This window comes from Numida meleagris, chromosome 2, assembly GCF_002078875.1.
Source record: "Numida meleagris isolate 19003 breed g44 Domestic line chromosome 2, NumMel1.0, whole genome shotgun sequence".
Taxonomy (NCBI): Eukaryota; Metazoa; Chordata; class Aves; order Galliformes; family Numididae; genus Numida; species Numida meleagris.
This window is the reverse complement of record NC_034410.1, coordinates 95519220-95543935: the sequence shown is the minus strand read 5'-3', so window position 1 is coordinate 95543935 and position 24716 is coordinate 95519220. Positions and strand designations below refer to the sequence as shown.

At 42.6% G+C, this 24716-nt stretch overlaps 2 protein-coding genes across 9 annotated transcripts in view; both read left to right on the top strand.

Annotated features, from left to right (window-relative positions):
* On the top strand, positions 5608 to 17909 carry SEH1L (SEH1 like nucleoporin). 2 transcript variants are annotated; one of them, XM_021387817.1, is made up of 9 exons: positions 5608 to 5780; positions 7440 to 7490; positions 8333 to 8479; positions 9849 to 10060; positions 11018 to 11116; positions 12166 to 12306; positions 12605 to 12762; positions 13450 to 13600; positions 17147 to 17909. In XM_021387817.1, exons 1-9 carry the CDS (start codon positions 5670 to 5672, stop codon positions 17334 to 17336), a joined length of 1260 nt encoding a protein of 419 aa, XP_021243492.1. In that variant the 5' UTR covers positions 5608 to 5669; the 3' UTR covers positions 17337 to 17909. The 2 variants fall into 2 exon arrangements, with proteins under 2 accessions (XP_021243492.1, XP_021243493.1); XM_021387818.1 differs by lacking the exon at positions 17147 to 17909 and adding an exon at positions 15482 to 16431.
* CEP192 (centrosomal protein 192) overlaps positions 21867 to 24716 on the top strand; it is a 59816-nt gene continuing 56966 nt past the window's right edge. For 4 of the 7 annotated variants that reach the window (XM_021387659.1, XM_021387661.1, XM_021387660.1 and 1 more), the window contains exons 1-3: positions 21867 to 21969; positions 22641 to 22873; positions 24011 to 24136. In XM_021387659.1, coding sequence (XP_021243334.1) covers positions 22707 to 22873; positions 24011 to 24136 — 293 coding nt within the window. In that variant the 5' untranslated portion in view covers positions 21867 to 21969; positions 22641 to 22706. Of the gene's footprint in view, positions 21970 to 22025; positions 22238 to 22405; positions 22546 to 22640; positions 22874 to 24010; positions 24137 to 24716 lie in introns of those variants that run through there. The other 3 variants (XM_021387657.1, XM_021387656.1, XM_021387658.1) reach the window with 3 other exon arrangements.

The following is a 24716-nucleotide window of genomic DNA, read 5'->3' as shown; positions in this document are numbered from 1 at the left end:
GTGCTTTTTACGTGAGGAAAGTAATCAAAAGTGAAAAAAGGAAAGCACTAAGGACATTTTCTTTAAATGTAAGGTGGTGTCAATTAGCAGTTGCTTTGAGTATCTCTACAGATGTAAATAGAGTTCTACTGAACTTCCAGCTGAAATTAAGTTATGCAGGTTTATTCAGTCAACTTGAGAATGAAGTTAGCCTACAGTGTCAAAAGTGAAAAACTAACCTTATTAGAGATATTTTTTCTTCCTTCTCCTGTGCTGTGGTTCAATTTAATTTAATCTACAGATAATAATGTGCTCAAGTGTTCAAAAATAAGTATCAAGATTGTCCTGATTCAGCATGCCACTCCTCTGTATGTGATCTAGCAAATAACAAAGTGGAAATACCACCGACTTTTCTGCCTCAGACATCGCCATGAATTGAATGTTTTTCTCTACTGCTCAGCTCAAGCTGCAATTTTAAGTGCACTGAGGTTAGTGGATAGTTCAGTCCTAATTTATGGCTCTGTAACTGGAAACTGCAAATTTTCTGAGGTTTCTCCAAGTACAAGCATGCCTCCCATTATCTTGCTACATGGCACGAAGTGTTCTGGTTGCCCTCAGTAACTGAGGGTGCTTCTGTCCTCCTGGCCATTGCTATTGTACCACTGCTGTGTAGTCTGTGTTGTGCATTTGTGCTCTGCCACTTCCACCCTCTGGATGCTCTAGGAACAGGACAGGGAGCTACAGCACTTACCAGCTAGCACTCAGTACTTTGCTTTCTAAATTTGATACACCTTTTAAAGGCCAATGTCTTATCAGAAAGTAATCTTGGATTCACTCTGAATTTCACCTAGTTAAGATAAAAAGAAATCAAACTTTTTATTCACAAGATTAAAAGTAGGCAACACAATAACAAAGATTTACATTCAACCGAGGTGAGGAAGTAAAACGTTCAAACTACAGACAGTATTCACTTTATTTACACTTGATTGAATACAATATGCTGGATGTCAAGACTTCTGTGGTCTTGTGTATCTTATGCTCATGTTACAGAATCACAGAATATCAGGGCTTGGAAGGGACCTCAAGAGATCATCAAGTACAACCCCCTGCTAAAGCAGCTACCCTACAGTAGGTCACAAAGGTAGGTGTCCAGACAGGTCTTGAATCTCCATAGAAAGAGACTGCACAACTTCTCTGGCCAACCTGTTCCAGTGCTCTGTCATCCTTACTTAAAGAAGTTATTCCACATGTTTGTTTGGAATTTCCTGTGTTCAAGTTTTAGGCCATTACTCCTTGTCCTGTCATTACACATCACTGAGAAGAGCCTGGCCTCACCCATTTGCCTCCCACCTCCCTTTAGATATTTGTAAACATTTATCGGACCCCCTCTCAGTCTTCTTTTCCCCAGGCTGAACAGACCCAGGTTACTCAGCCTTTCCTCATACAGAAGATGATCCAGGCCCTTAATCATCTTTGTGGCCCTCTGCTGTACTCCTTCTAGGAGATCCCTGTCTTTTTTGAACTGGAGAGCCCAGAACTGGACACGGTTTTGTAAATGTGGTCTCACCAGGGCAGAGTAAAGGGGGAGGATCACCTCCCTTGACCTGCTGGCCCCGCTCTTTTCCATGCGCCCCATGATACCATTGGCCTTCTTGGCCACAAGGGCACTACTGGCTCATGGCCAACCAGGACACCCAGGTCCCTCTCTGCAGAGCTCCTCTCCAGCAGGTCATCCCCTGTGGCAACCAGGCATGAACTCAGATGTGAACGATCCAAATTGTTTATTACAGGTTCTAACATCCCTTATATACATTCACAAGTTTCCTCTTCTAACTTTCCCATCCGCCTTTACATGTCAACAAAGCATTCTACAAACACTCCTTAGCAGTGCATGCAGGCACTTATCCAGTCAGAGCCATGAGTCGTTCCCTTTGCTTTTCTCTTCTGGAAATGTCCTTGGTTCTCAGCCTTGCTTTCTCATGCCATTTATCTTGCTCCACAACTTCTGCTCTGAATAGTCTTTCTTGTATCCCCAAAATTCCCCCTTTTTTGTTTATTAGCAAACTATTACTATTCTATACAATAACAGCACTAATCATATAAATAACATAATCATCATAACCCAATCAAGGCCTCGATTGACAACATGCTAAACGTAAGTGTCATGGTTTTGTGATTTTCTGTTATTGGTATTCCACATCATAACATCATGTAGTGGATATACCTGGTTCTCAGAAGAGAAGGACTACTACAGTCCCCATGGTACTTTGCTTCTCTGTTACCATTTTCCAGCTGGAGGGAAAAGATAAAAGCTCACAGTATAAAAACTTGCAGATCACGAGACCTTGTCTCTTTTCCGCCCGTCTCTCGTCTTGGCAGCACCTCGCTCTCCAGCCGTCCTATCGTCGGTAGTAGAGTAAGGCCTACCTTGATTTTGGGACATTCTCTCTCTCTGTATTGGATTTATCAGCTTAAATTGTAATTATATTGTATTATAGTGTGTTGTTTTGCATTCCAATATCTTATTTAGTAAATTAGTTTGTTTCTCCTCAGATCGTTGCCGCTGTTCTTTGCTCTCAGGGCCATCTCCCTACCCTTTTCCCCTTTCCCCTTTTCACGGGACGTGGGCCTGTGGGTCCCCCGTCCCCTTCGTCATGGAATCGGGCCTAACGCCCGTAAACCGTTGACAGTAAGAAAAGAGACAAGGCAAACATAGCATAATGACAAGAAAAACTGTTAAACCCATTAAAAAGAACAAACACGTTTGGCCCATGGCCCAAGTTTCTGCAACCTGGAAAAGAATCCAGGAGGGTCCCATTCTGTGTTTACCTGTAACTGGTTAGAAAAAAATCTTCAACTTTTGTATACTCTGATATATTGATCTTGAATGATCGCTAAAATTTGTACAACACATGCTTTTAGAGTGCTCACAACCATGCCTTTGGGCTAATAGAAAATCAATGGTTGCACGACTTTGTAAAGTTGCATGCTGGATAGAATCGGTATTAGTGGGCAAGTGTGCTAGGGCATTACTAGGGGCATTACTTTCCTTAGCTGGCTAACATCCTCACTTGGTGAGTGTGGCTAAAGCTGAGCGGTGCTGTTTCAGGGTACGTTTGGATCTGAGAGACAGGATGTCTCAGGAGCAGAGGCAAGCAAACTATGCACTCAGAGCAGCACAAAGGGTTAAGAGTTTTAGTCAACATACACACACACACCCACAGACATCCATTTTGGATAATCCCATAAGTGGGAAGCAGAAACTCCCTAAGCTAGTGCATTATTACTTATTGCCCCTTGAGAGACGGCAAACCACCGGAAAGGAGAAGGAAGGAATATGCTGGTGGTGGATGTGATAGGCAGTGCCAGCAGGGCATCCCCTGCTTCAAAGTGCACTTTTCTTCTCTCATCCATCACAGATTCTCTCCTGCTCTCAGGGTCTGCAGGATTTGTTCCATTTGTACACCGCATCCGCATGGCCAGTGCGTTATACAGAGCCCAAATGGAACACCTGTTCGCAAAGCGAAATAAACTACCAAAGTTAGCTCTCTCTATGGAACAAAATATTTACAGCTGTAGCCAGAAATATCAGTTCCCTTAAAACTGTTGGGCAATATTCTAGAATTTTACATTAGAATTATATGTTGAATCAAAGTCAGATAGTGCACACCTTTGTCTCGAGTGATGCATGGTCATATTTTTAAAATCCTGATTAGTGGGATGGAAGAGAGTTAATCATTCTATAGTACAGGGTCATCCCTTTGCCTGGGCTTCCTTTCCAGGTTTTGCCTCCGCAAATTGAGAAAAGGCTAATTGATAGGTTAATAGCATCCTAACCAAACATTAATAAGGTGGTAAAATTACACTAAAAAAGCTATTCCGAGCTTGTTCACCTCTCCCATGGTTTCTTGCTGACCAAGGTGAGAATGTTGCCATCCTCACTCACTCACATATCACCGACTGACCCCACAGTCCCCTAACCTGTACTGATGCATGTGGTTATTCCTCCCCAGGTGGAAGACTCTACACTTGCTCTTGTTGAACCTCACCAGGTTTCTCCTTGCCCAACTCTCCAGTCTGTTCAAGTCTTACTGAATGGTAGCAAGCCTTCTGGTGTGTCAGCCACTCCTCCCAGCTTCGTATAATCAGCAAACTTGCTGAGAGTGGATTCTGTCCCTTCATCCAGGTCACTGATGAATGTTGCATCATTGGAAAACCCCTTTTTTGATGTAGTATGTTACCTTTTATAACCAATTTCTTTTATATAATCTGAAGTCTTCCTGAGGGTTCCATTAAATCTATCTAATTCCACAAAATTTATTTTACTTATGCTTAACCCTGGAGATGGTCTTGCCATTTAAAAAAATAATTAAATAAGTATTGCTTCATTTCCCAGAATATCCAAATGCCTCTTTTTTAGATTGGAATGCATCTGCTGTATTTATGAAACTGACAGTTTTGTCCCGCTCTCACTAAGCTGTTATTAATGACTTACGAAATGAAAAAAAGCATGTCTGCTTTTAGTTATTTCCAACACTGTAATCTAATTCTCGCCTTGTTCAACTTCATCAATGACCTGGATGAAGGGATCGAGACCACCCTCAGCAAGTTTGCTGATGATACAAAGCTGGGAGGAGTGGCTGACACACTGGAAGGCTGCACTGCTATTCAACAGACAGGCTGGAGAGTTGTGCAGAGAGGAATCTGGTGGGGTTCAACAAGGACAAGTGTAAAGTTCGGCACCTGGGGAGGAATAACCGCATGCATCAGTACAGGTTAGGGTGTGACCTGCTGGAGAGGAGCTCTGTGGAGAAGGACCTGGGTGTCTTCGTGGACAGCAGTTTGGCCATGAGCCAACGGTGTGCCCTTGTGGCCAAGAAGGCCAGTAGATTCCTGGGGTGCATGAAAAAGAATGGGGCCAGCAGGTCAAGGGAGGTGATCCTCCCCCTCTGCTCTGCTGTGGTGAGGCCACATCTGAAGCCCTGTGTCCAGTTTGGAGCTCCTCAATTCAAGTAAGTCAGGGAACACAGAGTCCAGCTGTGGGCCGCAGAGATAACTGGGGCATGGAGCATCTCCTTATGAGGAAAGGCTGAGAGAGCTGGGACTTCAGCCTGGAGAAGTGAAGGCTGAAGGCGGATCTGATCAGTGCTTATGAATACCTCATGTGTGGGAGTCAAGTGAATGGGGCCAGGCTCTTGGTGGTGCACAGCGACAAGGCGCAACGGGTACAAACTGGAACACAGATCCATTAGAACATGAGGAAGAACTTCTTTACAGTGAGGGTGCCAGAGCGGCTGTGGAGCCTACCTCCCTGCAGGTATCCAACAACCACCGGGCCTCGTTCCGGACCCGTGCAGGGAGCGCGCCGCGGCCGCTCTGCCCGGCTGCACACCGCCCCCTGCCGGCGGCAGGCACTCACGGGCGGATGGTACTTCACGGTGCGACGGCAAACGGTTGCTTTAAACCTGCCCTTACAAAGAGACGAAGGAGCAAACCCTGCCCAGCCACAGCCTACCCCCGACTCAACCCGGGACTCCCGTGCAACCGCCCAACACCGCACGACCCCGAGCCAGCATTCCGAAGCACAAGGACGACCGCGGCCGCCCCGCGCGGGGTCCCGCCCCCTGGCGGCGGGCGGGCGTGGTCGAGCACGCGCAGTGTAGGGAGCGTGGCGGCCGGGCGGCGCCGCGATGTTCGTGGCGCGCAGCATCGCGGCGGATCATCGCGACCTCATCCACGATGTCTCCTTCGACTTCCACGGGCGGCGCATGGCCACCTGCTCCAGCGACCAGAGCGTCAAGGTGGGCGCGGCGCCAGGCGAGCCGGGCGGTCGCACGCGGCCTGCGGGCGGCGCGGTCATGGCGGGCAGAGCCTGGGGCCGCGGTGCGTCGGCTGCACGAGTCCCGGCTGCGGCCCCGGCGTGCTACGGGGCTGGCTTTGCCTTATGCGGCCCCACGGGCGGCAGCTCCCCTAGCCCTCCCGCCCCACCGCGGGCCGCTCCCCACGGGCTACAGCTCCGGCCCGGGCTGCTCCTGCGAGGGTATCCACGGGCTGTGCCTCCTTCAGGCCTCACCCACTGCTGCTCCGTGGCTGCACGGGAAGATCTGCTCCGTGCGGTGCCCAGGGGCTGCAGGGGGCGGCCTGCTCCTCCGTGGGCCTCTCCTGGGCTGCAGGGAGCTGCTGCTGCGTGCCTGGAGCTCCTTCTGCACTGACCTCGGTGCCTGCAGGGCCGTTCTCTCACGTCTCTCACCCCTCTCTCCCAGCTGCTGTTCCGTGGCATTATTTCCCTTCCTTAAATCTGCTCTCCCAGAGCACATGCAGCGTCGCTCACGGCTCAGCTCTGGCAGCGGTGGGTCCCTGCTGGAGCTCTGATCTGACACAGGGGAGTGCTGGGCTCTGCTCACAGAGGCCTCCCCTGCAGCATCCCCACTACCAGAACCCTGCCGTGTGAAGCCAGTACACAAGCAAACAGTTTCTTCTCTGTGATCACATATTAAGAAACAAACAAAACCAACAGCAACAGGAAAAAAAACCAACCCAGTCCCAAGAAGTAAGCCAGTAGCCTTTGATCTGACTAAGTATGTAAAATTTGAAGCCTAAGAAGAAAGACACCAAGATTTAGGTAGAACTTAAAAACCACACCTTTAACAACGTAATGCAGCTTTCCAATTACAACAGAGGCCTTTGTGAGACTCTTAAGAAGTTTTACAGCTGTGTTATATTTGATATAGGTCCCATCTACAGCAAATGGACCCTGCAGAACTGTAGCTGGGGAGAAGTTGCAGTGTTTCATGGCTGATAACATTCATGGCTTCCGTTACAAGTTTTCAGAAAAAAGTCATCAGGGTGATACATTTAGAGAAAAGGAGGTTACGTTACTTGTATGTGGTTAATAAATCAATTTAGAAATATTAGGAGCAAAAACAAGATCTTTTAGCCCTCTTTGTACCACTAGATTTGTTTTCTCTGCTGCATTACTTTGTCTTGCAGTCACACTCCACGATCTCTTTAGGTCCTCTCCCACAGAACTGTTCTATTCTGTCTGAGGGTGACAGCCAGGAGCCACATCAGGGTTTTGGAACCACGTCTAATCTTGTACCGTGGTCAGGACTGTGGGACTGCTACAGCAGAACAAAGTGATTTGCTCCTGGGATATAAGGTCAAAGTGAAGTATTGAGCGTTGCCGTAATCTGTCTCCTTGTGAGTAATACGTTATTTAAAAATGACAGACTTCACGTGACAGTGGATTTTGCAGGTGTATGCCTGTTCTTCATGCCTGTAGGAGGGATATTGTCAAAGTGTAGTATAATTGTGTACTGCGCCAGACAGAGCTTTTCAGATGAAAACATTCAGTGGTAATTTTTTTTTTTTTTTTTTTTTTTTTACTAATGGCTTTTTTTTGTTACTACGTAGTACCCTTTATATACAAGTTGTATGATTGTGTTCTGATTTTTCAACAGGTCTGGGACAAAAGTGAAAATGGGGATTGGCATTGCACTGCAAGCTGGAAGGTTTGTATTAATAGCCATTACCCAATGATACTGTTATTTCTCTTTTTTTTTTTTTGTAGAAATATACATTATTTTTATACAGTGGAAGTGTGTGCTCGAGCAGTACTTTTGCTTTTAATTGAATATTTTCTTGTTTGTATTTTGTTGGCTGGGGGGATAAAAAGGAAGAGGCACGGCTGTTGAAGATTGTAACTGACCTCTGTGGTTTTTGCCCATAACCTTTCTGAGGACTGTATGTGGAGGCTCTGTAGTTCGTTAGAGTAGGTAATTAGTGCATTCAGCTTCCGACTTGTCCTGAAGCTTGTATGTAATGGGACCATGGTACAGTAATCTTTATAAAGGGGAGTGCAAGTGAAGCTTCTATATTCCCTTTCTCTAGCTAAAGCAGCGTTCAATGACAAGGTATCAAAGAGGAGTATGTTCTGAAGAAGGACAAGATAAGTAGTGCTCTACACATGCTCTGGAAAGGTACAGGCAAGCTAGAAATGGGCATGGTAATAGTTGAAAATGTGAAACAGAGCTATATCTTGTGTCAAGATAGAATCTTAGTTGGCAAGTATTTTTTTGGAACTTAGAGTTTTAAAGGAGTAATGAATGATACCTAGAAATGCTCTTTATTACCTTTTAGCAGTTAAATAATAGCAGCAAAACTTTACAGAAATAAACAAATTCAGCCATTGCTTTGAACTTTGTAAAAGAACGTAGGCTCCACAGGAGCGCTCACGCTACTTCAGACCACTTCTGTTTTGCAGCGGGAAGTCATGAAAACGTATGGAAAGTCCTTCATGATCTCTTGGAATAACGTGTTTCTCTGGACTGTAGCATTGTGTGTTATCTTCCAGACGCACAGCGGCTCTGTGTGGCGTGTGACGTGGGCCCATCCTGAGTTTGGGCAGGTCCTGGCCTCCTGCTCTTTTGATAGAACAGCGGCTGTGTGGGAAGAAATAGTGGGAGAATCCAATGATAAACTCCGAGGCCAGAGTCACTGGGTAAGATTTTAACATATTCATTACAGTTTTTACATATGCCCGTGCAAACAGATCTGCTGTGCCTCGTTGATTTGTTTCCTTATTGTGTTGGGCTGAAGCTTTAAGCTGTTTGAACTGCAGAATTACACAGAAGACTGAACGTTAAGTTGTTGTAAATACCATTTACTGCACACCTCTGAGTTTGCCACATATTTTCTATTCCGGAAACAGAATGCACCAAATTTCCTTCTCTAATATAAAGTGTCCTTGACTGTCTTATGTTTGGTAATCTGTGGCAATGTTCCAATACAGAAGGAGTACTTTCAAGACATGTGGACAGGCAGCTAAATGGCAACATTCAGGCCTGTTAGTGTCACTACTATTGGTATTTTTAGGTATTCCTCTGCAAATCTGCAGACGCGAATCCCATATGCAGTAGAATTCAAGTTGTAGGTGTTTTATTCTTTATTCATCTGAAACCATCTTGTGCCATTCCTTTTCTTGAAACAGTAGCTCAGGCTTGGGGAATAAAACGCTTTGCTCAGAAGTAGATTTTCTGGGTAGCATTTCACAGAGGAAATTTCTATATCTAAACAGATTTTTTGCAGATGCTCATTGTGTGTGATCTTATAGATCTTGATATACTATTCCTCCGATACTGTATTATGCCTTAAGTTATCTGCAATTTTCTACTTTCCACTAAAGCTTTCCGATGTTAAAGTGTGTGACTGGGGAGAGTTGGGTTGTTGGGACCTCTGGCACCCAGCGGGTATGAGAGCTGACTTCATGTGCAGGAGGCTGTTCTGATCTGTAGTTTTCAGGTCAAACTCATACTTTCTTGTCAGGAAAAGAGAAAGCTTAGAACAAAAATTGTTCTTTTTCACTCTAGATAATTTTCCTATCAAATGTCTGCTGTATTCTTCCATTCCTTTCTCAGAAGTACTTGTTCAGACACTTCTGTTAGGAAATGATTCATGGTCAACTTCAGTAGTGCTGAGATTAGAAAGCAATGTTGTTAGGGATCACAGTTGATGCTGTCACCAGTATGTATGAAGAGGACATTTTCAAACTGCCTGTGGCCAATACATTTGTATTTTATGCTTATGGTCCATATTTTTTCTGAAGAGTCTAATCTGAACAACCTCTGTTGCTGTCAGTACTTTGATATTACAGTGTGCATGTCCCTGCTTGAAATGGCACCAGTGCAGTAATCTTTTTTCCTATTAAGTTGGTATAGAAAGTTATTTTAGTTCTGGATGGAAGAGATCAGTGATGCTATTACATGGTATTGTCAGACTTTCAGTAGCTTCTGGGGAAGGGGAAAAAAGCCAGCAGATGAGGAAATGAATTTCTGATGGAGACTTCCAAGAATTTCTGCCTTTCTTTGCAGGTTAAGAGGACCACTCTGGTAGACAGTAGGACGTCTGTTACGGATGTGAAGTTTGCTCCCAAGCACATGGGTCTTATGTTAGCAACTTGTTCAGCAGATGGAGTTGTAAGGATTTATGAAGCCCCGGATGTGATGAATCTCAGTCAGTGGTCACTGCAGCATGAAATCTCATGTAAGCTAAGCTGCAGTTGCATTTCATGGAATCCTTCAAGGTATGTTAGTAAAACTGTAGGTGTTGCTCTATGACTGCAAAAGCAGAAGATCTGAAGAGTTAGTTCTGGAAGTGTTAGTTCGGGGAAATGTTATGGAATGTCCTTCTTTGTCCTGAGAGGTTGTATTCCTAGCTTAATTACAAGTAGTAATTAACGAGCTAAGAACTGCGATATGCTTTCTGTATCCCACAAAACTTAACCGAGAGTTTCCTAAGGAAGAGTGTTTATTAAGGGACCATTCCCGTGTCTTTGCTTCGGAAAGTTGTTGCAATTGGTAATAATTTAGATGATTCTAACCTTGCATGCATCCTTGGCAGTGCTAGGAACCACAGGTTTTGCTAACACAAAGTCTAAGGGTGGTATTGTTCCTTCAGTTTCATCTTCGGAGCTCGGTGATTTACTTAACCTGCTTGGACAGAAAGAGATCAGAGGACTGTGATGGTTGGGTTATCCCCACCCTGAAGAATACATAAGTAATCTGTCCTAAAGGTCCAGAGTACAAGCTTTATCTCTACATCACCCTAGGGAGTTATGTTAAAAGTTGATTTAAAAGCTAGTACTCGTATACATTTACCTTTTGTAATTGGTTTTCCAAAACCTGAATGAAATCCCCCTAAGTCAGTCACTGAGAGTACAACATTGGATGCAGATTCTGCCGTGTTCCTTAGAGCAAATACTTCACTGCAAATGCATATATGAATTTAATCCTGATGTCTGGGGGCATGCATTGTCCTGAACTTAAATTACCAAATTGTGTTCCTTAATGGCTTATCTTTATTTGTTGTATGAGGTAGACATTCAAGACAACAGAATTGAGGTAGTACTGATAACCACGAATAATACTTTGTATTTCTTTCTGGGCAATCTTTTTGCTGTCTTTACAGATACAAGTCTTCAATTTTAGAAGTGGCTCGTGAAATAATTAGTAACAGGTTTTTTTATCTTTTTTACTTCTAGCTCCAGAGCACATTCTCCGATGATAGCCGTAGGAAGTGATGACAACAGTCCAAATATATTGGCTAAAGTTCAAATTTATGAATACAATGAAAATACCAGGTATGCTAAATAACAGTATATTTGTGGGATCTTAGAATAGTTTGTGATGTATGGCCTTCTGTTTCATTCCCGTTGTTGCTCTTGGAGAGGAGTGGGAAATAATAATACTCCTCAATTTGTCCCTAAGACTTTGGATGGGAGAGATACCTGAGAATGCTAACAGATGTCAAGGAAAATGGCAGATTTTGATCATTTTGTTCTGTCTCAGCACAGAAATTCCAGTGTTCCTACGGGCATTTAAAAGGGGAGAGTTGCTTTTACGCTTCTGCTAATTTTTGTGCTTAATTTTGCACAAGGAATCAGTAGGGCTGAAGTTGGAAGTTTGAATTATGCTGAACTGTTTTGTTCAAGGTAACAATAAATATGGTTCTAAGAGCGTATTTATAATGACAGGAAGTCCTGTGAGTTAGTAGCATTCAGTAGCAGTTTGGAATTAAGTTAAGAATTCAGAGCTAGAAAATGCATGCAGAACCACTATCAATTAAATGATGACAGAGGTGTTGTATTTCATTCAGTATGATTGCTGTGTGAATGGAGCCAGGGTGTTTTGTGAGCTTATGCCTGGCTTCAGACTGTGTTCTCTGTGGATTAACAATACAGAAAATTCGTTGTAACTTACCTTGTGGTAAATAAGAAAATGAAATCTATTTGTTACACAGTGAAGGAGGCAGGTAGCAGTCTACTTACAAGCACAAAATATTTAGTAAAGTTTCTGGAGTAGAAATTCCTCTTCAGATTTGCGAATGAAAGAATTTTTTAATTCTTTCTCCTGTCTGTAGGCAGAAATGTTCTTTGTACTGGAATCTTTGCTTTGTTCTGTGATTTTCATGTACTGACATTAGTAATTAATGTATCTGATGTATTCACTTTCTGAAGGAATCAGCTTGTAATTATTAGTTACAATGTAATTTATGTTAAAATACGTTTAGTTTTGCATCATGATGTGTACTAACTAACCCCCTTTCCCCTGTTCTGCTGTGTCTACTTTGCGTAATTTGTGACCCTGGCAATTTTAATGGCACTAAAGGTTGATTTCTCTTGCCCTACAGGAAATATGCAAAAGCAGAAGCTCTGATGACAGTCACAGATCCTGTGCACGATATTGCTTTTGCCCCAAATCTGGGGAGATCCTTTCACATCTTAGCTGTAGCAACCAAAGATGTACGAATTTTCACACTAAAACCTCTAAGGTGAGCTTAAAAGGAAGACTGGAACATAGTTGAGTATTATATGCTGCACACTATAGAGACTTTCTTTAGTAGTATCTGAGATGCAAAGGATGCAATTCAATTTATTTTAGCAGCTTGATTTTTTAAGATGACAAGATTGTGAGCAAGACATCAATTCTGTCTGAATATCTCTTTAATACTTCTAATCTATTTTATAGCTGTTAAGTAAATTTCTTGAAGAATATAGTCCTCTTGTCATTGTGTTCAAGCCAGAACTGTGAGCAGTTGTGTGCAAAACTGTCACGTCTCTCTTTAACAGGAAAGAATTGACTTCATCTGGAGGATTAACAAAATTTGAAATTCATATTGTGGCGCAGTTTGACAATCACAATTCCCAGGTGTGGCGAGTCAGCTGGAACATTACGGGCACGGTGCTGGCCTCCTCCGGCGACGACGGCTGCGTTAGGCTTTGGAAGGGTAAGAACTCTGGGGGACTTCTGCTTGAAGTGTATCAGCTTTGTGCTATGCTGAAGGTATTTGAGGAAGCATTTTTGAAGTGAAAGTTTTTTTAGGTCTGTGAATGATAGATTTTTACACTGATATTTCAGAAAAAGGAAATCATGTGCTGGAACACGGGAATCATTTAGGTTTCTGTGAGTAATTGTACTATATTTGATAACCTCAAGTTGCTTCACCAGATCACAGCTATGTAAAATTGTCACTATTTAGAGCTAACTTGTATTGAATTGTTGTCTTTGCCTGCTTCCAAACCCATAAATACTGTATTCTGTTAAAAACAATATTCAGGCAGTCTGGCTTTTTTTTTCCCCTTGAGCTTTTTTTTTTTTCTGTTTGAATTTCAAGAATTGACAACAAAACTCAGTGGCAGTTTCCTCATCTGTTCTCAGTAGTTTCTCAGTTAGCTTTTCATTAAGGATAAAGCAAACTCATTCTTACTACTGAACGAAACAGAGGTTTAAACAATGAGTAGGCACAGAATGCCGAGCAGCTAAAGGACGAGATACTCAGCTGTTCAGAATATGTGTGTTGGTGCTGAAGTACACTTCTAATTCGCACCAGATGTGTAGCAGTTGGAATATCGTAACTACACGAAAGCTAAGTTTCAGAATCTAAACTAACAGTTTCTTCTACATGTATTTGCAGCTAATTACATGGACAACTGGAAGTGTACTGGTATACTGAAAGGTAACGGGAGTCCGGTCAATGGTAGTTCCCAGCAGGGAATTTTTAACGCCTCTCTAGGTTCAGCCAATACAAGCCTACAGAATTCACTGAATGGATCATCTGCCAGCAGGTAGGCTAACTGGCAAAGAGACTGGATCTCAGCAAATACTTTCTTCTCTGAGTCTTCCTAATTCTTAATTTCACTTAATTTTCATGTTTTATATTCTTTTAAAGTGCAGTGTCATTTATTGCATGAATACTCCTACAAGCTATTCTGGCCTTGCTCTGTGTTGGTGTCTGTTATGCTAGTAGTAGGAAGAATTACTTTGTATAAATAAGCAATGGAAGCAACAGTTTTCACTTTTAGTCTTTTCACATTCTTAAAAAAAATACTTTCCCGAAATAGTTTTGAACAAGGAGAAACTTGATCATACTGCTTTGTAACTGACATTCTGTTTTAGATGCATATGTAAAAGTTAAGCAAAAATACGAGCAACAAATTCTGTTTTTGACTGGGATTATGTGGCAGAAGGGAAGCAGGAAAAGATACTTCATAGCGTAGGGCTTCAACAATCATAGGCTGGTGTTTATTTTACTTGCATTTTTGCAGGTGTAACATCAATTGAGTAAAAATGTTGGGTTTTCTTATTCAGATGGAATTCTTACTGCTTTCTATGTTATGTTTTTATTCCTCATTAATTGCTACTAAACAGGTAAATCAAACTGCGTTAACCAAAACCAGTTTTTAATTTATGTACACTAAACTCTAGAAATTACTGAGTCCTGTGTTTGTAAGGTGGAGTGAGTACAGTGTTTTACAGGATGTGTGCTATATTAGGGCTTGGTGTGACCGAATTCCACAGCAGAATCTTCCAGGTTCTTTGGCCACCTTTATTTTTTTTTCCCCAGATGCTTTCATTTCCATCCATGTACAGCTACTAATACAAATATTTTTCTTTTAATTTAAAATGCTCATCTGTAAAGTACTAGGATAGTTTTTGGAGTGTTGCTATTCCCCCCTCTAACACCCCCAGGCACTTCTGGCAGTTCAGAATGGCAATCAGATCCCTAGCTCCATTGAGGAGAGAAGGGCATTCACATTTCCTCGCAAGATAAATGGAGAGCAAGAGGTGGTTATGGGCCAAGCCTCCGAAAAGAAAGGAGGCCAAAATTATATTGGTCATCTAGTTCTGAGTGCTACTTATTGTGTAGTAAAAAATGCTGGAATGCATTCCTGTCTTGGACATGGGATATCAAAAGCTATGTAGCTGTAAGTGGTTTGGGCTCCTGCAGGAAGGAGATACAGGCCATTTTATATCTCTTCAGCATAGGGGGTGGATCCATAATCTCCTTATCTAAGACGTGCTGCTAGAAAGACAACCCTACCCCACCCCACCGCACCCCACCTCAGTGGTGGTGGTTCTCTATCTCATATTGGTAGTAAGCCATCATGAAAGTGAAATTTGTACTGTTATTTTAGACTTCCTCCATTGCTCAGTGTTTTGAAAGTTAGATATTGGGATTCACTTTTGGTTACAGAATTAAGTCTATGGCTGTGGAATTTAAGAATGCATCCTAGGATGGGACACATTCATATTAAGGTGCACTTAACACGTTTTCTGTTGCAATCACGTTGGCATGAACTGCGTAAACATAGTAGCTAACCTTTTTTTTTTTGGCCATTAACATTTATAATAAAGATTTATTTACTGACATTTGACTAAATTGGTATGCGACACCATTTACTTTGTCTGTAACCGCAAACGTGATGTTTCGGTGTTCATATGTTTAAACACATAAACCAGCTACAGCGTAGGCACATCTGGGTCTCTGGGAAACTGTTAGAACACGGTCACCAAAGTGGGTTCTCAGCCGAAATAGTTTTTAAATGGATGATACAGACTGTTGGAAAGGAGTCGGTAGGGTGATATTGTTATGCTGATGTAATTATATGTGTCTGGATTTGTGATACAATTTCCCTTCTCCATCTGTATTATGTCCTTTTTAACAGAAAGCAGAGCTGATACCAAGCTAACTGGAGTAACTTTGATGTTTTGCTGCTTGTTGCATGCACACAGGAATGGAAAATGAACTCCTTTTTCCCCTCCCCAACGCCGTTTGACCTCTCCCGAGACACCAGCAGCCTGCTAACTACTAAACGCTATTCAAAAAACCTTTTTAAACCACGTTGTGTACTTTTTTTGTACTAGGCCGCACAGTTTGATACTGTTGATGCTCCTGATAGAAAAATACTAGGAGAGGCTTTTTGTTTAAAAAAAAAAAATCAACCCCAAAAAAACCTTCCATCAGAACAATTTCTTAAAAAAAACTTGTCAAATGAGCTAGTTCTTGAGTAAAAATGAGGATCTTGTCCTTGGTTGGGATGGGAGGAGGGAAGTGACCATTAAAGTAACTTTCATTAAAGTTGTTTTGATAACTGCTGTGTTTTACATTTCATAGTGTTTAACACCTGACTGAGATTCCTTAACATCAAAGTTTGTAACTGCTTTGTAATATATGCAACTGTTAGTCTTAAAGGAGTAAGAATATTGTGCTTTGACAATTGTACAGATGGTAGCTTTTGATAGTTTGGTATTGCTTCGTTTATAACTTCATATGACTTAAAATATGTGTTTTGTAAGTACCGTCGAGCTTTCTTCATCCTAAGTGGGACACGTACTTTTTCTGATGTGTTTGTATGTTCCTGTGGCAATGATTCCATGGAGTAACAAAAATTCTGAGCGTACTATTCTAAAAAATGCAAACGTTTGAGCCATATGAAAGTTGAAACCAAAATGCAGCTTGTTGTGGATTGTCCGTAATTTCACTAAGTGTATAGCTGTTCTCTTAGGCAAGTCCACAGAACTGTAAACAATCTAGAAAACATCTGTAGGTATCTAATGTAGTTATACTAAAACGCACGAGTACTACGGGTAAGTTCAAATAAAAACGGCAGAAAAATGACGTGAAGTGGTGTAATTCTCAGTTCTGGATTCACCAGGAATTTTAAATTTATCCTGAGTATTTTGCAGAAATACATAAATACACGCAAAGATTGTACTTCACTGAAAGCAATTATCCTCTGTAAATGTATGCTATTAAATTTAAAGTATTGTAAAAGCGATATGATGTTTTTATGTCTATTCTGGAAGTCCTGTGAAGCTCATCTGAATTAGATGCATCCACAGAAAATGTACTTACGCGATTTTTAATGTATAACTTGTGTCGCAAATGAAGCGTTACTGGAAGCTGTTAACAGATCACAGGAATTCTGGGAGAATGAAAGCATGTTCATAGCTGTGTTACAAAATTCTTTTGATTTCCAAAGCAGTTTATTCATTTTGTGAAATGTGTACTAGAATTATTATTACAGTATTCTTTCTATGAGCTTCAGGGGAAAAAGATTGTGCTTTTTTTCCTTAAAGAACAGTTTCCAGATTTGTCTTGTTTTGAATTACAAGCCCTGATTTCTGCTATTATGTTCTATTGGTTTTGGCATGGATATACTAAAGCTTTTTTTTTTGTTTTCCAGCATGTCTTTTCTCCCCTTTGGTTCTCCTTGTATTTACTGCCTTTCTCTTTTTTCTTGTTTTTTTTTTTTGTTTGTTTGTTTTTTGTTTTGTTTTGTTTTGTTTGTTTTTGTTTTGGTGTTTTGTTCCTGTCTTAATTGTTTCAGGTATTTCTTTCCCCCTCTGGATTCCCCACGGGCTGGATCGAGATGGTCCAGTCACGCCCAGCTCCTTCCTCCTCCTCCTCTGATAGAGCACTCTTGCGATGCTGACACTGCCAACCTCCAGTATCCTCACCCTCGCAGACGATGCGTATCTCGGCCTCTTAATCTATTACCTGAGAATGAAGGGGTTTAACATGTTACTTTTAATAAACGTTAAAGGGCCTTATCCTCATGTTTGTGAATGCTTCCGTTTCTGGCTGCTTTTGTGTTCCTTTTCTCCTTCAGAAGATTTTCGAAGTTTGGGGTCTTCATGCATGTTTTGCAAAACAAACTGCAATATTTGAAACAGTTACTTGTGTGCATCAAAGGAACATGTTGATCTGTAGCCTTTGAACTGTGACAACACATGCAAACGTGAACCACGAGCTGCTTACAGAGTAGCCAACTTCAAAGTGCCTGCCCTGTTTTTCTTTTTTTTTTTCTTTTCTTTTTGGAATCAGTTTATCGTGGTCTCGAAATTTTTCTTTTAGATATTGCACTGAGAAATGGGAAATGCATTCTCAAAATTAAACACACCTTCAAGAAGTGGTTGAATAACTAAAGGATGATGTTGGATCAACCTGTAAAAGAAGCAAAACCATTCCTGTGTACACTGCAGCAAAATGTGATTTGGAATGTTTGATTACTTTAAAAAATTTTCCATCTTGCTGTATAAATATTTAAATTTTTTAATTGTGGTTGACTAATAAACTTATTTTAAAAGGTGTGTTAGTATGTTTTTTGCTTGTAATGGTGTGGAGTTGTTTTCTAACCAGTGTGAGATTTTGGATTCAGATGTCCAGTCTCCTATCGCTGGGTCTAAGAAGCCATGCCCTTCTGGATGCACAGTTGGATTTTACGTTTTTCTACTGCACGCTGTACTCATTGACATTTCTTACAGATGTGTTAGCAGTCCAGAGGCTGTTGTCAGATTTCAATTTCAACAGCCTCGGGTTTCCAGGGATTGAATAATTCACTTAGGACAGTGAAGAAACAGTTTTGACTTAAAAGCCTCCTTTTTGATGGGTCAGCACAGGAATAGCATGGCTGTGGGTCAGCATGCTGGCATTGACTCAGGGCTGGCTGGTGTGAGGCAGCAGGAGGATAAATCAGGACGGTTACTGCATGGTATTTCTATGGAGCAGCATTACTGTAGGGGTGACGTGGAGCTTGTTCAGCAGATTGTATGGGGAGGAGGGATAAATGGGCTCTGTGCCACACAAACCTAACGTAACAGTGTATTTCCTGGCTGCTCTTGGTATTACTGCATGCTTCAGAATGGGCTTTTGTGACTTTCCAAACTAGATCACGAGCATAAGGTAACAAGAGGGCCACCTGCATTCTTTAGAAGTTCCTCTGGATTTCACTTGTATTCTAAAAGCTGTATTCACTCATAAGACCTTCACATATTTTGCTCAGATCCATCACATTTGTTTCTTGATTGTCTCTGATGAATCTAGTTTTAATTTACTAAAAGCTATAAGAGGTAGCAATAGTGTTATGGAGTGCTTGCTGACAGTGCATAGAGGTAGGCTGCCAAGATGTTTCAGCCAGCAGGAATAGAACTGTGGAAAAAAGAGGAGGTTTACTAAAAGCCTTTTCATCAAGAAATTACTTTTTTTTTCTTGAAACCATGCTGTACTTTGCATGGTAAACAACAGAAATGTTATGTGATTAAAAATAAGACTAAAACTGAGATATTAAATAATAACATTCCTCTGTACAAGAATGAGTTGAGTTGTGTGAATAAAACAAAATAAAACAACCTTCTTATACTGGACTGGAATTAATTCCTAAAACAGAAGAAACTTTCGGGATATGCAAACAGCAAAATATACTTTCGAAGGTTTAAGTCATTTGCAGATTTTCTCTTTGCCCTTTAAAAAGTCACTTCCTTCAATACAGCAATTAGTCTGTACTTTCCTACTTTTCTTATTGTATCAGGGAAAAAAAACCAATGCTCCTTCCTAAGCAACCATCAATAAAAGTAAGGTTGCGGTGTCTGTGTCTTTTTTTTATAGCTAATTCAGGATGGTTAATGGGAGCAGCTGTAAAGGCAAGCTGGCTGCAATGGGAAAATGCTGACAGAAAACACGGACAGAAGAAAACGCCTGCTGGCCTGGGAACCAGGCCTAAGAACCAGAACTATCCTAAAGAAGTGCATCTGAGCTCTTGGAAGATCTTGAGAACTGTAGACATTCTGGAGATACCTTCCATAAAGGCAAAATCAAGGAACTGTAAAAGCAACTTATCAAGTGGAAAGGTGAGGAATAGCCTGATAAAAAGGGGAAACATCCTGAGAAAGTAGGAAGTGGCAACTGCCATTGGCTGTTTTAGCTGAAAGAACAGAAGAATAGTCTGGGAAAAGTAATAATTCCTGTCTGCACAGTCAATGTGGCTGTCCCTTAGCTGTCTCAGGTGAAAAACAGAAATCAGCAGCATCTGTTGGCTGCTCCAAGTAATGGTGTCCTACACCCTATCATGTCTTTGTGCTATTGACTTGGAGCTTCTCCTTTCTCTCTAGGAACTTTCCATGCATAAGCTTTTCCTACAGGACTTCCTAAACAAATATGATGCTCACTGGGGATGCCTGGCTGACTCCAAGCTGGCTCCAAGGTCTGTGATGCAAATTATCTTTGAAGTGAGACTGTTGTGTATTGGCCCCACACCTGGGACTGGTTTGGGGAGTGCTTAGTACAGGTGACGTTTTGTATATTAATTAACGTATATATATATAGTAACCTGTAAGATTTACATATATATGTAGTAACCCATAAGATTTAATAATATATATGATATACATACATATATACTTGCTGATATTCCTAATGGCTGCTATACTATTAGTGTAAATATGCTTAATTTTCTGGTAATAATTTGTAATAGCTTGATATATTATTAATTATAAGTATACTTGCTAGTGGTGATTTGAAGTTATATGTATAAAGCAAAAAAAAAAAAAGAAGAAAAAAAGCAATTAGAGCCTCCATGTCCTTGTGCATTATGGAATTTCACAAACCCACTGTCAAGATGCCCATACACCCGCAGGCTGGGTAACCCGTTAGTTCATGACACATGGCCACATTATTTTCCTGTCCTGAACATGTATTATTGTTAGATATCCTGATTAATTGCAGTCACCCTGCTCACTGATGGGAAAATGCTGTTCACATTTTCAGTGCAAATGAATCATGTTTCCACTGGCCTGGCCAAGTACTTTGACTTCAGCAGCTGAACTCTTTCTGTTTTGCGGCTGATGCCTTTCCATTGCCTACCATTTTGCCCAGATGTCTCTCCAAACAAGGATCTTTTCCTCCATGTCCTTGACTAACAGATCCTCTTTCTCTAATTTGTCTTTATTCATCTCTCTTGTTCTGTGACTCAAGATTATGAACTGTGCTTACATGCAGGGCCTGGGACCTGGAATAGCAGAACCCCCAGGATGGATACCCTTACCCTGCACGTTTTTTGTGTGCTTGCAGCACAATTCAGCCTGAACTTCAGGACTTTTAGGGCTTTGTTGCTTTAACACAGTAGCCTGGAGGTGTTTATTTTCTGTCATTATTTTGATTGTTTTGAACTTGACACAGTATGAAATCATGATGCTGCTGTGTTATCCAGAGCACAAGTCTTATGGGGGGAGGCTGAGGGAACTGGGATTCTTCAGTCTGGAGATGAGGAGGCTCAGGGGAGACTTTATTGTTCTCTACAACAATCTGAAGGGAGGTTGTGCTGAGCTGGGGTTCGGCCTCTTCTCCTGCATAAATAGCAATAGGACTAGAAGGAATGGCCTTAAGTTGTGCTAGGGGAGGTTTAGGTTCGATATTAGGAAAAAATTCTGCTCAGAAGGAGTGGTGAGGCACTGGCACAGGCTGCCCAGTGAGGTGGTGGGGTCACCATCCCTGGAGGTGTTCAAGAACCGTGTGGATGTAGCACTGATGGACACAGTGGGCATGGTGGGGACGGGCTGACGGTTGGACTGGATGATGTTAGTGGTCTTTTCCAACCTTGATGATCCTATGAGTCTATTACATGACTCTGTGATTCTATTTTCAGAAGACTGAAGAACATTTTGAGTACATATGTGTACCTTGATATACAGATTTGCTACAAAATGTGAAACTATTCAAGTAATTTAACACATGGGAGATGAGTAGTCATCACATACAACTTTTTCTAGTTCTTTGGTAACCTTAATAATTCTATGATTTTACAGTGTCGTTCTATTGTTTTTGCAATCCCCAGGCCAGAAATATAACTGCAGAATAAGTGCACTGTAAGAACTCCTGGAACAGCAGCAGCACTCTCTTGAAATCCTACAGGCATACAGTCGCTTGTGTGGAAAATGGGACCTTCTTATCCTCCGCTTACAAAAGGATGAGGCATTTACGCTTCAAAACTGAAATGAGAACTTCCATGGACCGTATGGAATCTGCTTACTACCCAGCCTCAAAAAAATAAAGCGTCTCACATAGCAACAGTACAACACGAAAAAATCCCTATAACAAACATGAAAAGCTGCAGGGCCCTCTCTGTGAGGGCAGCTCTCGCGCCCCCCCTCCCGCCTAACAGCCAGCGCGGCCAGCGCCGCGCTGCGCGCCCCTCGCCCAATCAGCGCTCCCCCCTCCAACCTTCTACTTTCTAGAGTGTCCCGGCCGCCAATCGCCTTCTCTCACTGCTGCCCGACCCGCCCTCCCCAATCGATTGGCTGGCGGCTGGGCGGGACGAAGCGCGCGCGCGGGCTTCCCGCCGGGGGCCGTGGGGGTGCTGCTCCCGCTGCGCGCCAGGTGAGCTGGGGGCAGCTTCTCCGCCCGCAGGGGGGCGCTGTGGTGCGGAGGGGCCGGGCCGGGCCGGGCCGGGCCTGCGCGAGCGGCGGTTTGAAGTTTTGGCGGTTGGGCGGCGTCCGGCGCTCGCTCCCGGCTCCTTCCGCTGCCCCTCCTCAGGCACCGGGCGGCGGGAGGCGGCCCCGCTGCTTAGCTTCGGGGAGAAGGGTCCCGGCCTGCGGGGTGGTGAGCGTCGGGAGCCGCCGGGCGCGGCTCGGGACGGGTCCGAGCGGTGAGCTTTCGTGCGGAGCGCTGAGGGCGCCGGGCCGGGGCCTCCCGCCTCGAGCGGTGGCCCCAGATGATCGCGTCACGGAGTTCGCAGCTCCCCAGGTGGCTGCTGCTGAGGGAATGCAGGAGGGCGGGCTCGCTCCAAGCGGCTTTGCGGGCTAAATATAGGCTGGCACCCCAAGCGGCGTCGGCGCTGCGGCTGGCAGGGAACGGCTCTTTTTAGGAAGTCCGAGGGGCGGTAACAACAGCGCCCAGAAGGTTTGGGGAGAGGGAATTGTGATTAACTCTGAAACGTGTTTGTGGTCCGAGCGGGTCAGTCGCCAAGTTGTATCGACCGCTGTGTTTAGTAGCGTTTGTGAGATTGTTTCTGCGTTTTAGGTAACTATATGTTCTGCTCTTACTTCCAGATGCTGCTGGACCAGGGTTGACTCTGTTCCGAGCGGGGTGTTGCTTTAGGCAGCTTGCACGGCGCGATGGAAAGCTTCAGAAACATTGCCGATGAGACGTTTCCCAGCTTCCTGGGCAATTCACTGAATAGCAGTGCCAGCGTCCTTGTGGAAAATGTCACTATTACCTCCAATCCCGGTTTACCTGTTGCAGCTTCAACTGTTGCCAAGAACAAAGCAGGCCCTGACTGCAGGTGAGGCCCTCGTTTAATTCTACTTAATAATTCTCCTTAATAATCTTACCAGCTGTCTGGTTTTGACCCATTATCATCACGTATTATTCAGTAGATGATTAAACTTACTAATCAATAGTGTATGATTGTATCAACAATGAAAAATCTGGACGAGGTTCGTAACTCATAATGTGACTAACTTTTCATTAAAGTCATTCCTCAAAAGAGTAATATAGTTTTTAGAACGAAAAGATAACAATTGAGTTTAATTCATTCTTTACCTTAGCATACTCTAGTCGTGCAGAGAATATATTTTAGAAATGTGTGTACTATGTTAACCTACCTAAATCTCTCACATTTTAGAAAGGGTAATGTAAGGAGAGTGTGACAGACACCAATTAAATTTTAATACAACGTGTAATGATTTGTTCAACAAGGGTTAGGACCAACAGTAACAACTGAAACCTGTGTTTACATGACTGCTGTCCCCATGTGACTTAACATGCAGTAAGGTCAGACCGTTAGGGCCTGTCTTTGGAAGTGTGCATTCCAAACGTGGCAGTAGCCACAGAAAATGAGATGTGGTATTTGTCTGAGTAATTTGAAGAGGAGGAGGCTCAGGGAAGACCTTATTGCTCTCTACAACTTACAGCTCCCTGAAAGGAGGTTGCAGCGAGGTGGGGGTTGGCCTCTTCTCCCAGGTAATCACGACAGTACAAGAGAGAATGGCCTCAAGTTGTGCCAGGGAGGTTCAGGGTGGATGTTAGGGTGGATGTTTCTGCTCAGAGGGAGCAGTGGCGCAGGCTGCCCTGGGAGGTGGTGGAGTCACTGGCCCTGGAAGTGTTCAAGAACTGTGTGGATGTGGCACAGAGGGACGTGGTCAGTGGGCATGGTGGTGCTGATTTGTGATTGGACTAGATGATCTTAGTGGTCTTTTCCAACCTTAATGATTCTGTGACTCTATTTTCAGATGATTGGAGAACATTCTAGGTACGAATACATACTTTTCAATACAGATTGGCTAGAAAATGCGGAACTATTCAATTAATTCAACTCATGGGAGGTTAGCAGTTGCTGAAGACCTGGAAAGAATTGTATTTGATTACGAAGTAGAGATGCTTATCAGAACCATTGTGTTTTCCCTCTCCACCCTTACAGACTTTCTGATATCCGGGCATCTTACTTAGAAGAAGAGAAGCGTTCACCTCCATCCCTATCTTCTCACAGTAGTCAGTCAGATCCTGAGCCAATGGGAAGATTTACCATCAGCTTTCATGATGACATGTGAGTGAGGCTGTTTAACTAATTATTTCCTAAAATGCATGTATAGTATCTATCTCTCTCTATATATATATAGTATCTAGATTTGTATATACTATAAGCTACTCATGGAGTATGTTTGGGTTTTGAAAATAAAATTGACAGCCATAAAAACCAAGTCAAATCGGGTCTGATAGTAATGTAACCTCCTGCCAAACATCCCATTCTTTGCATTTCAGACTTTCACATTTAAATAAAGCTAACACATAATGTAAAAATGTTTCATTTCACTTAGTGTGGAAACTTTAACACCTTATGGTTAGCCTGGTAAGCTAATAATGTATGTGGCTATCAGAAGTGAAAAGTAAGTTTTGAGCAGAATTAGTGAAATTCCGTATAGTTCTGTTCAGTAACAGCTTTTGTAAATCGTGTTCTTTATATTTCAGCTCCAACTTAATGTTTTGAACAGCCTGCTGGTATTTACGGGTTTAGGAAAATCTTGTTTAGTGTTTGTTTGACTTGCTGTCAATTCGATCATGGAATTTTCCCAGCAGAAACCTCTCCCTGTTAGAGTGTTCTCACTTGTTGCAAAAACACAAAGGAA

Bases quoted from the DNA above. Each gene is read 5' to 3' on its own strand.
- SEH1L (XM_021387817.1), top strand. From the start codon at position 5,670: ATGTTCGTGGCGCGCAGCATCGCGGCGGATCATCGCGACCTCATCCAC. The intron at 5,781-7,439 runs GTGGGCGCGGCG...ATTTTTCAACAG, and splicing joins CCAGCGACCAGAGCGTCAAG to GTCTGGGACAAAAGTGAAAA. The intron at 12,307-12,604 runs GTGAGCTTAAAA...TCTCTTTAACAG, and splicing joins TTCACACTAAAACCTCTAAG to GAAAGAATTGACTTCATCTG.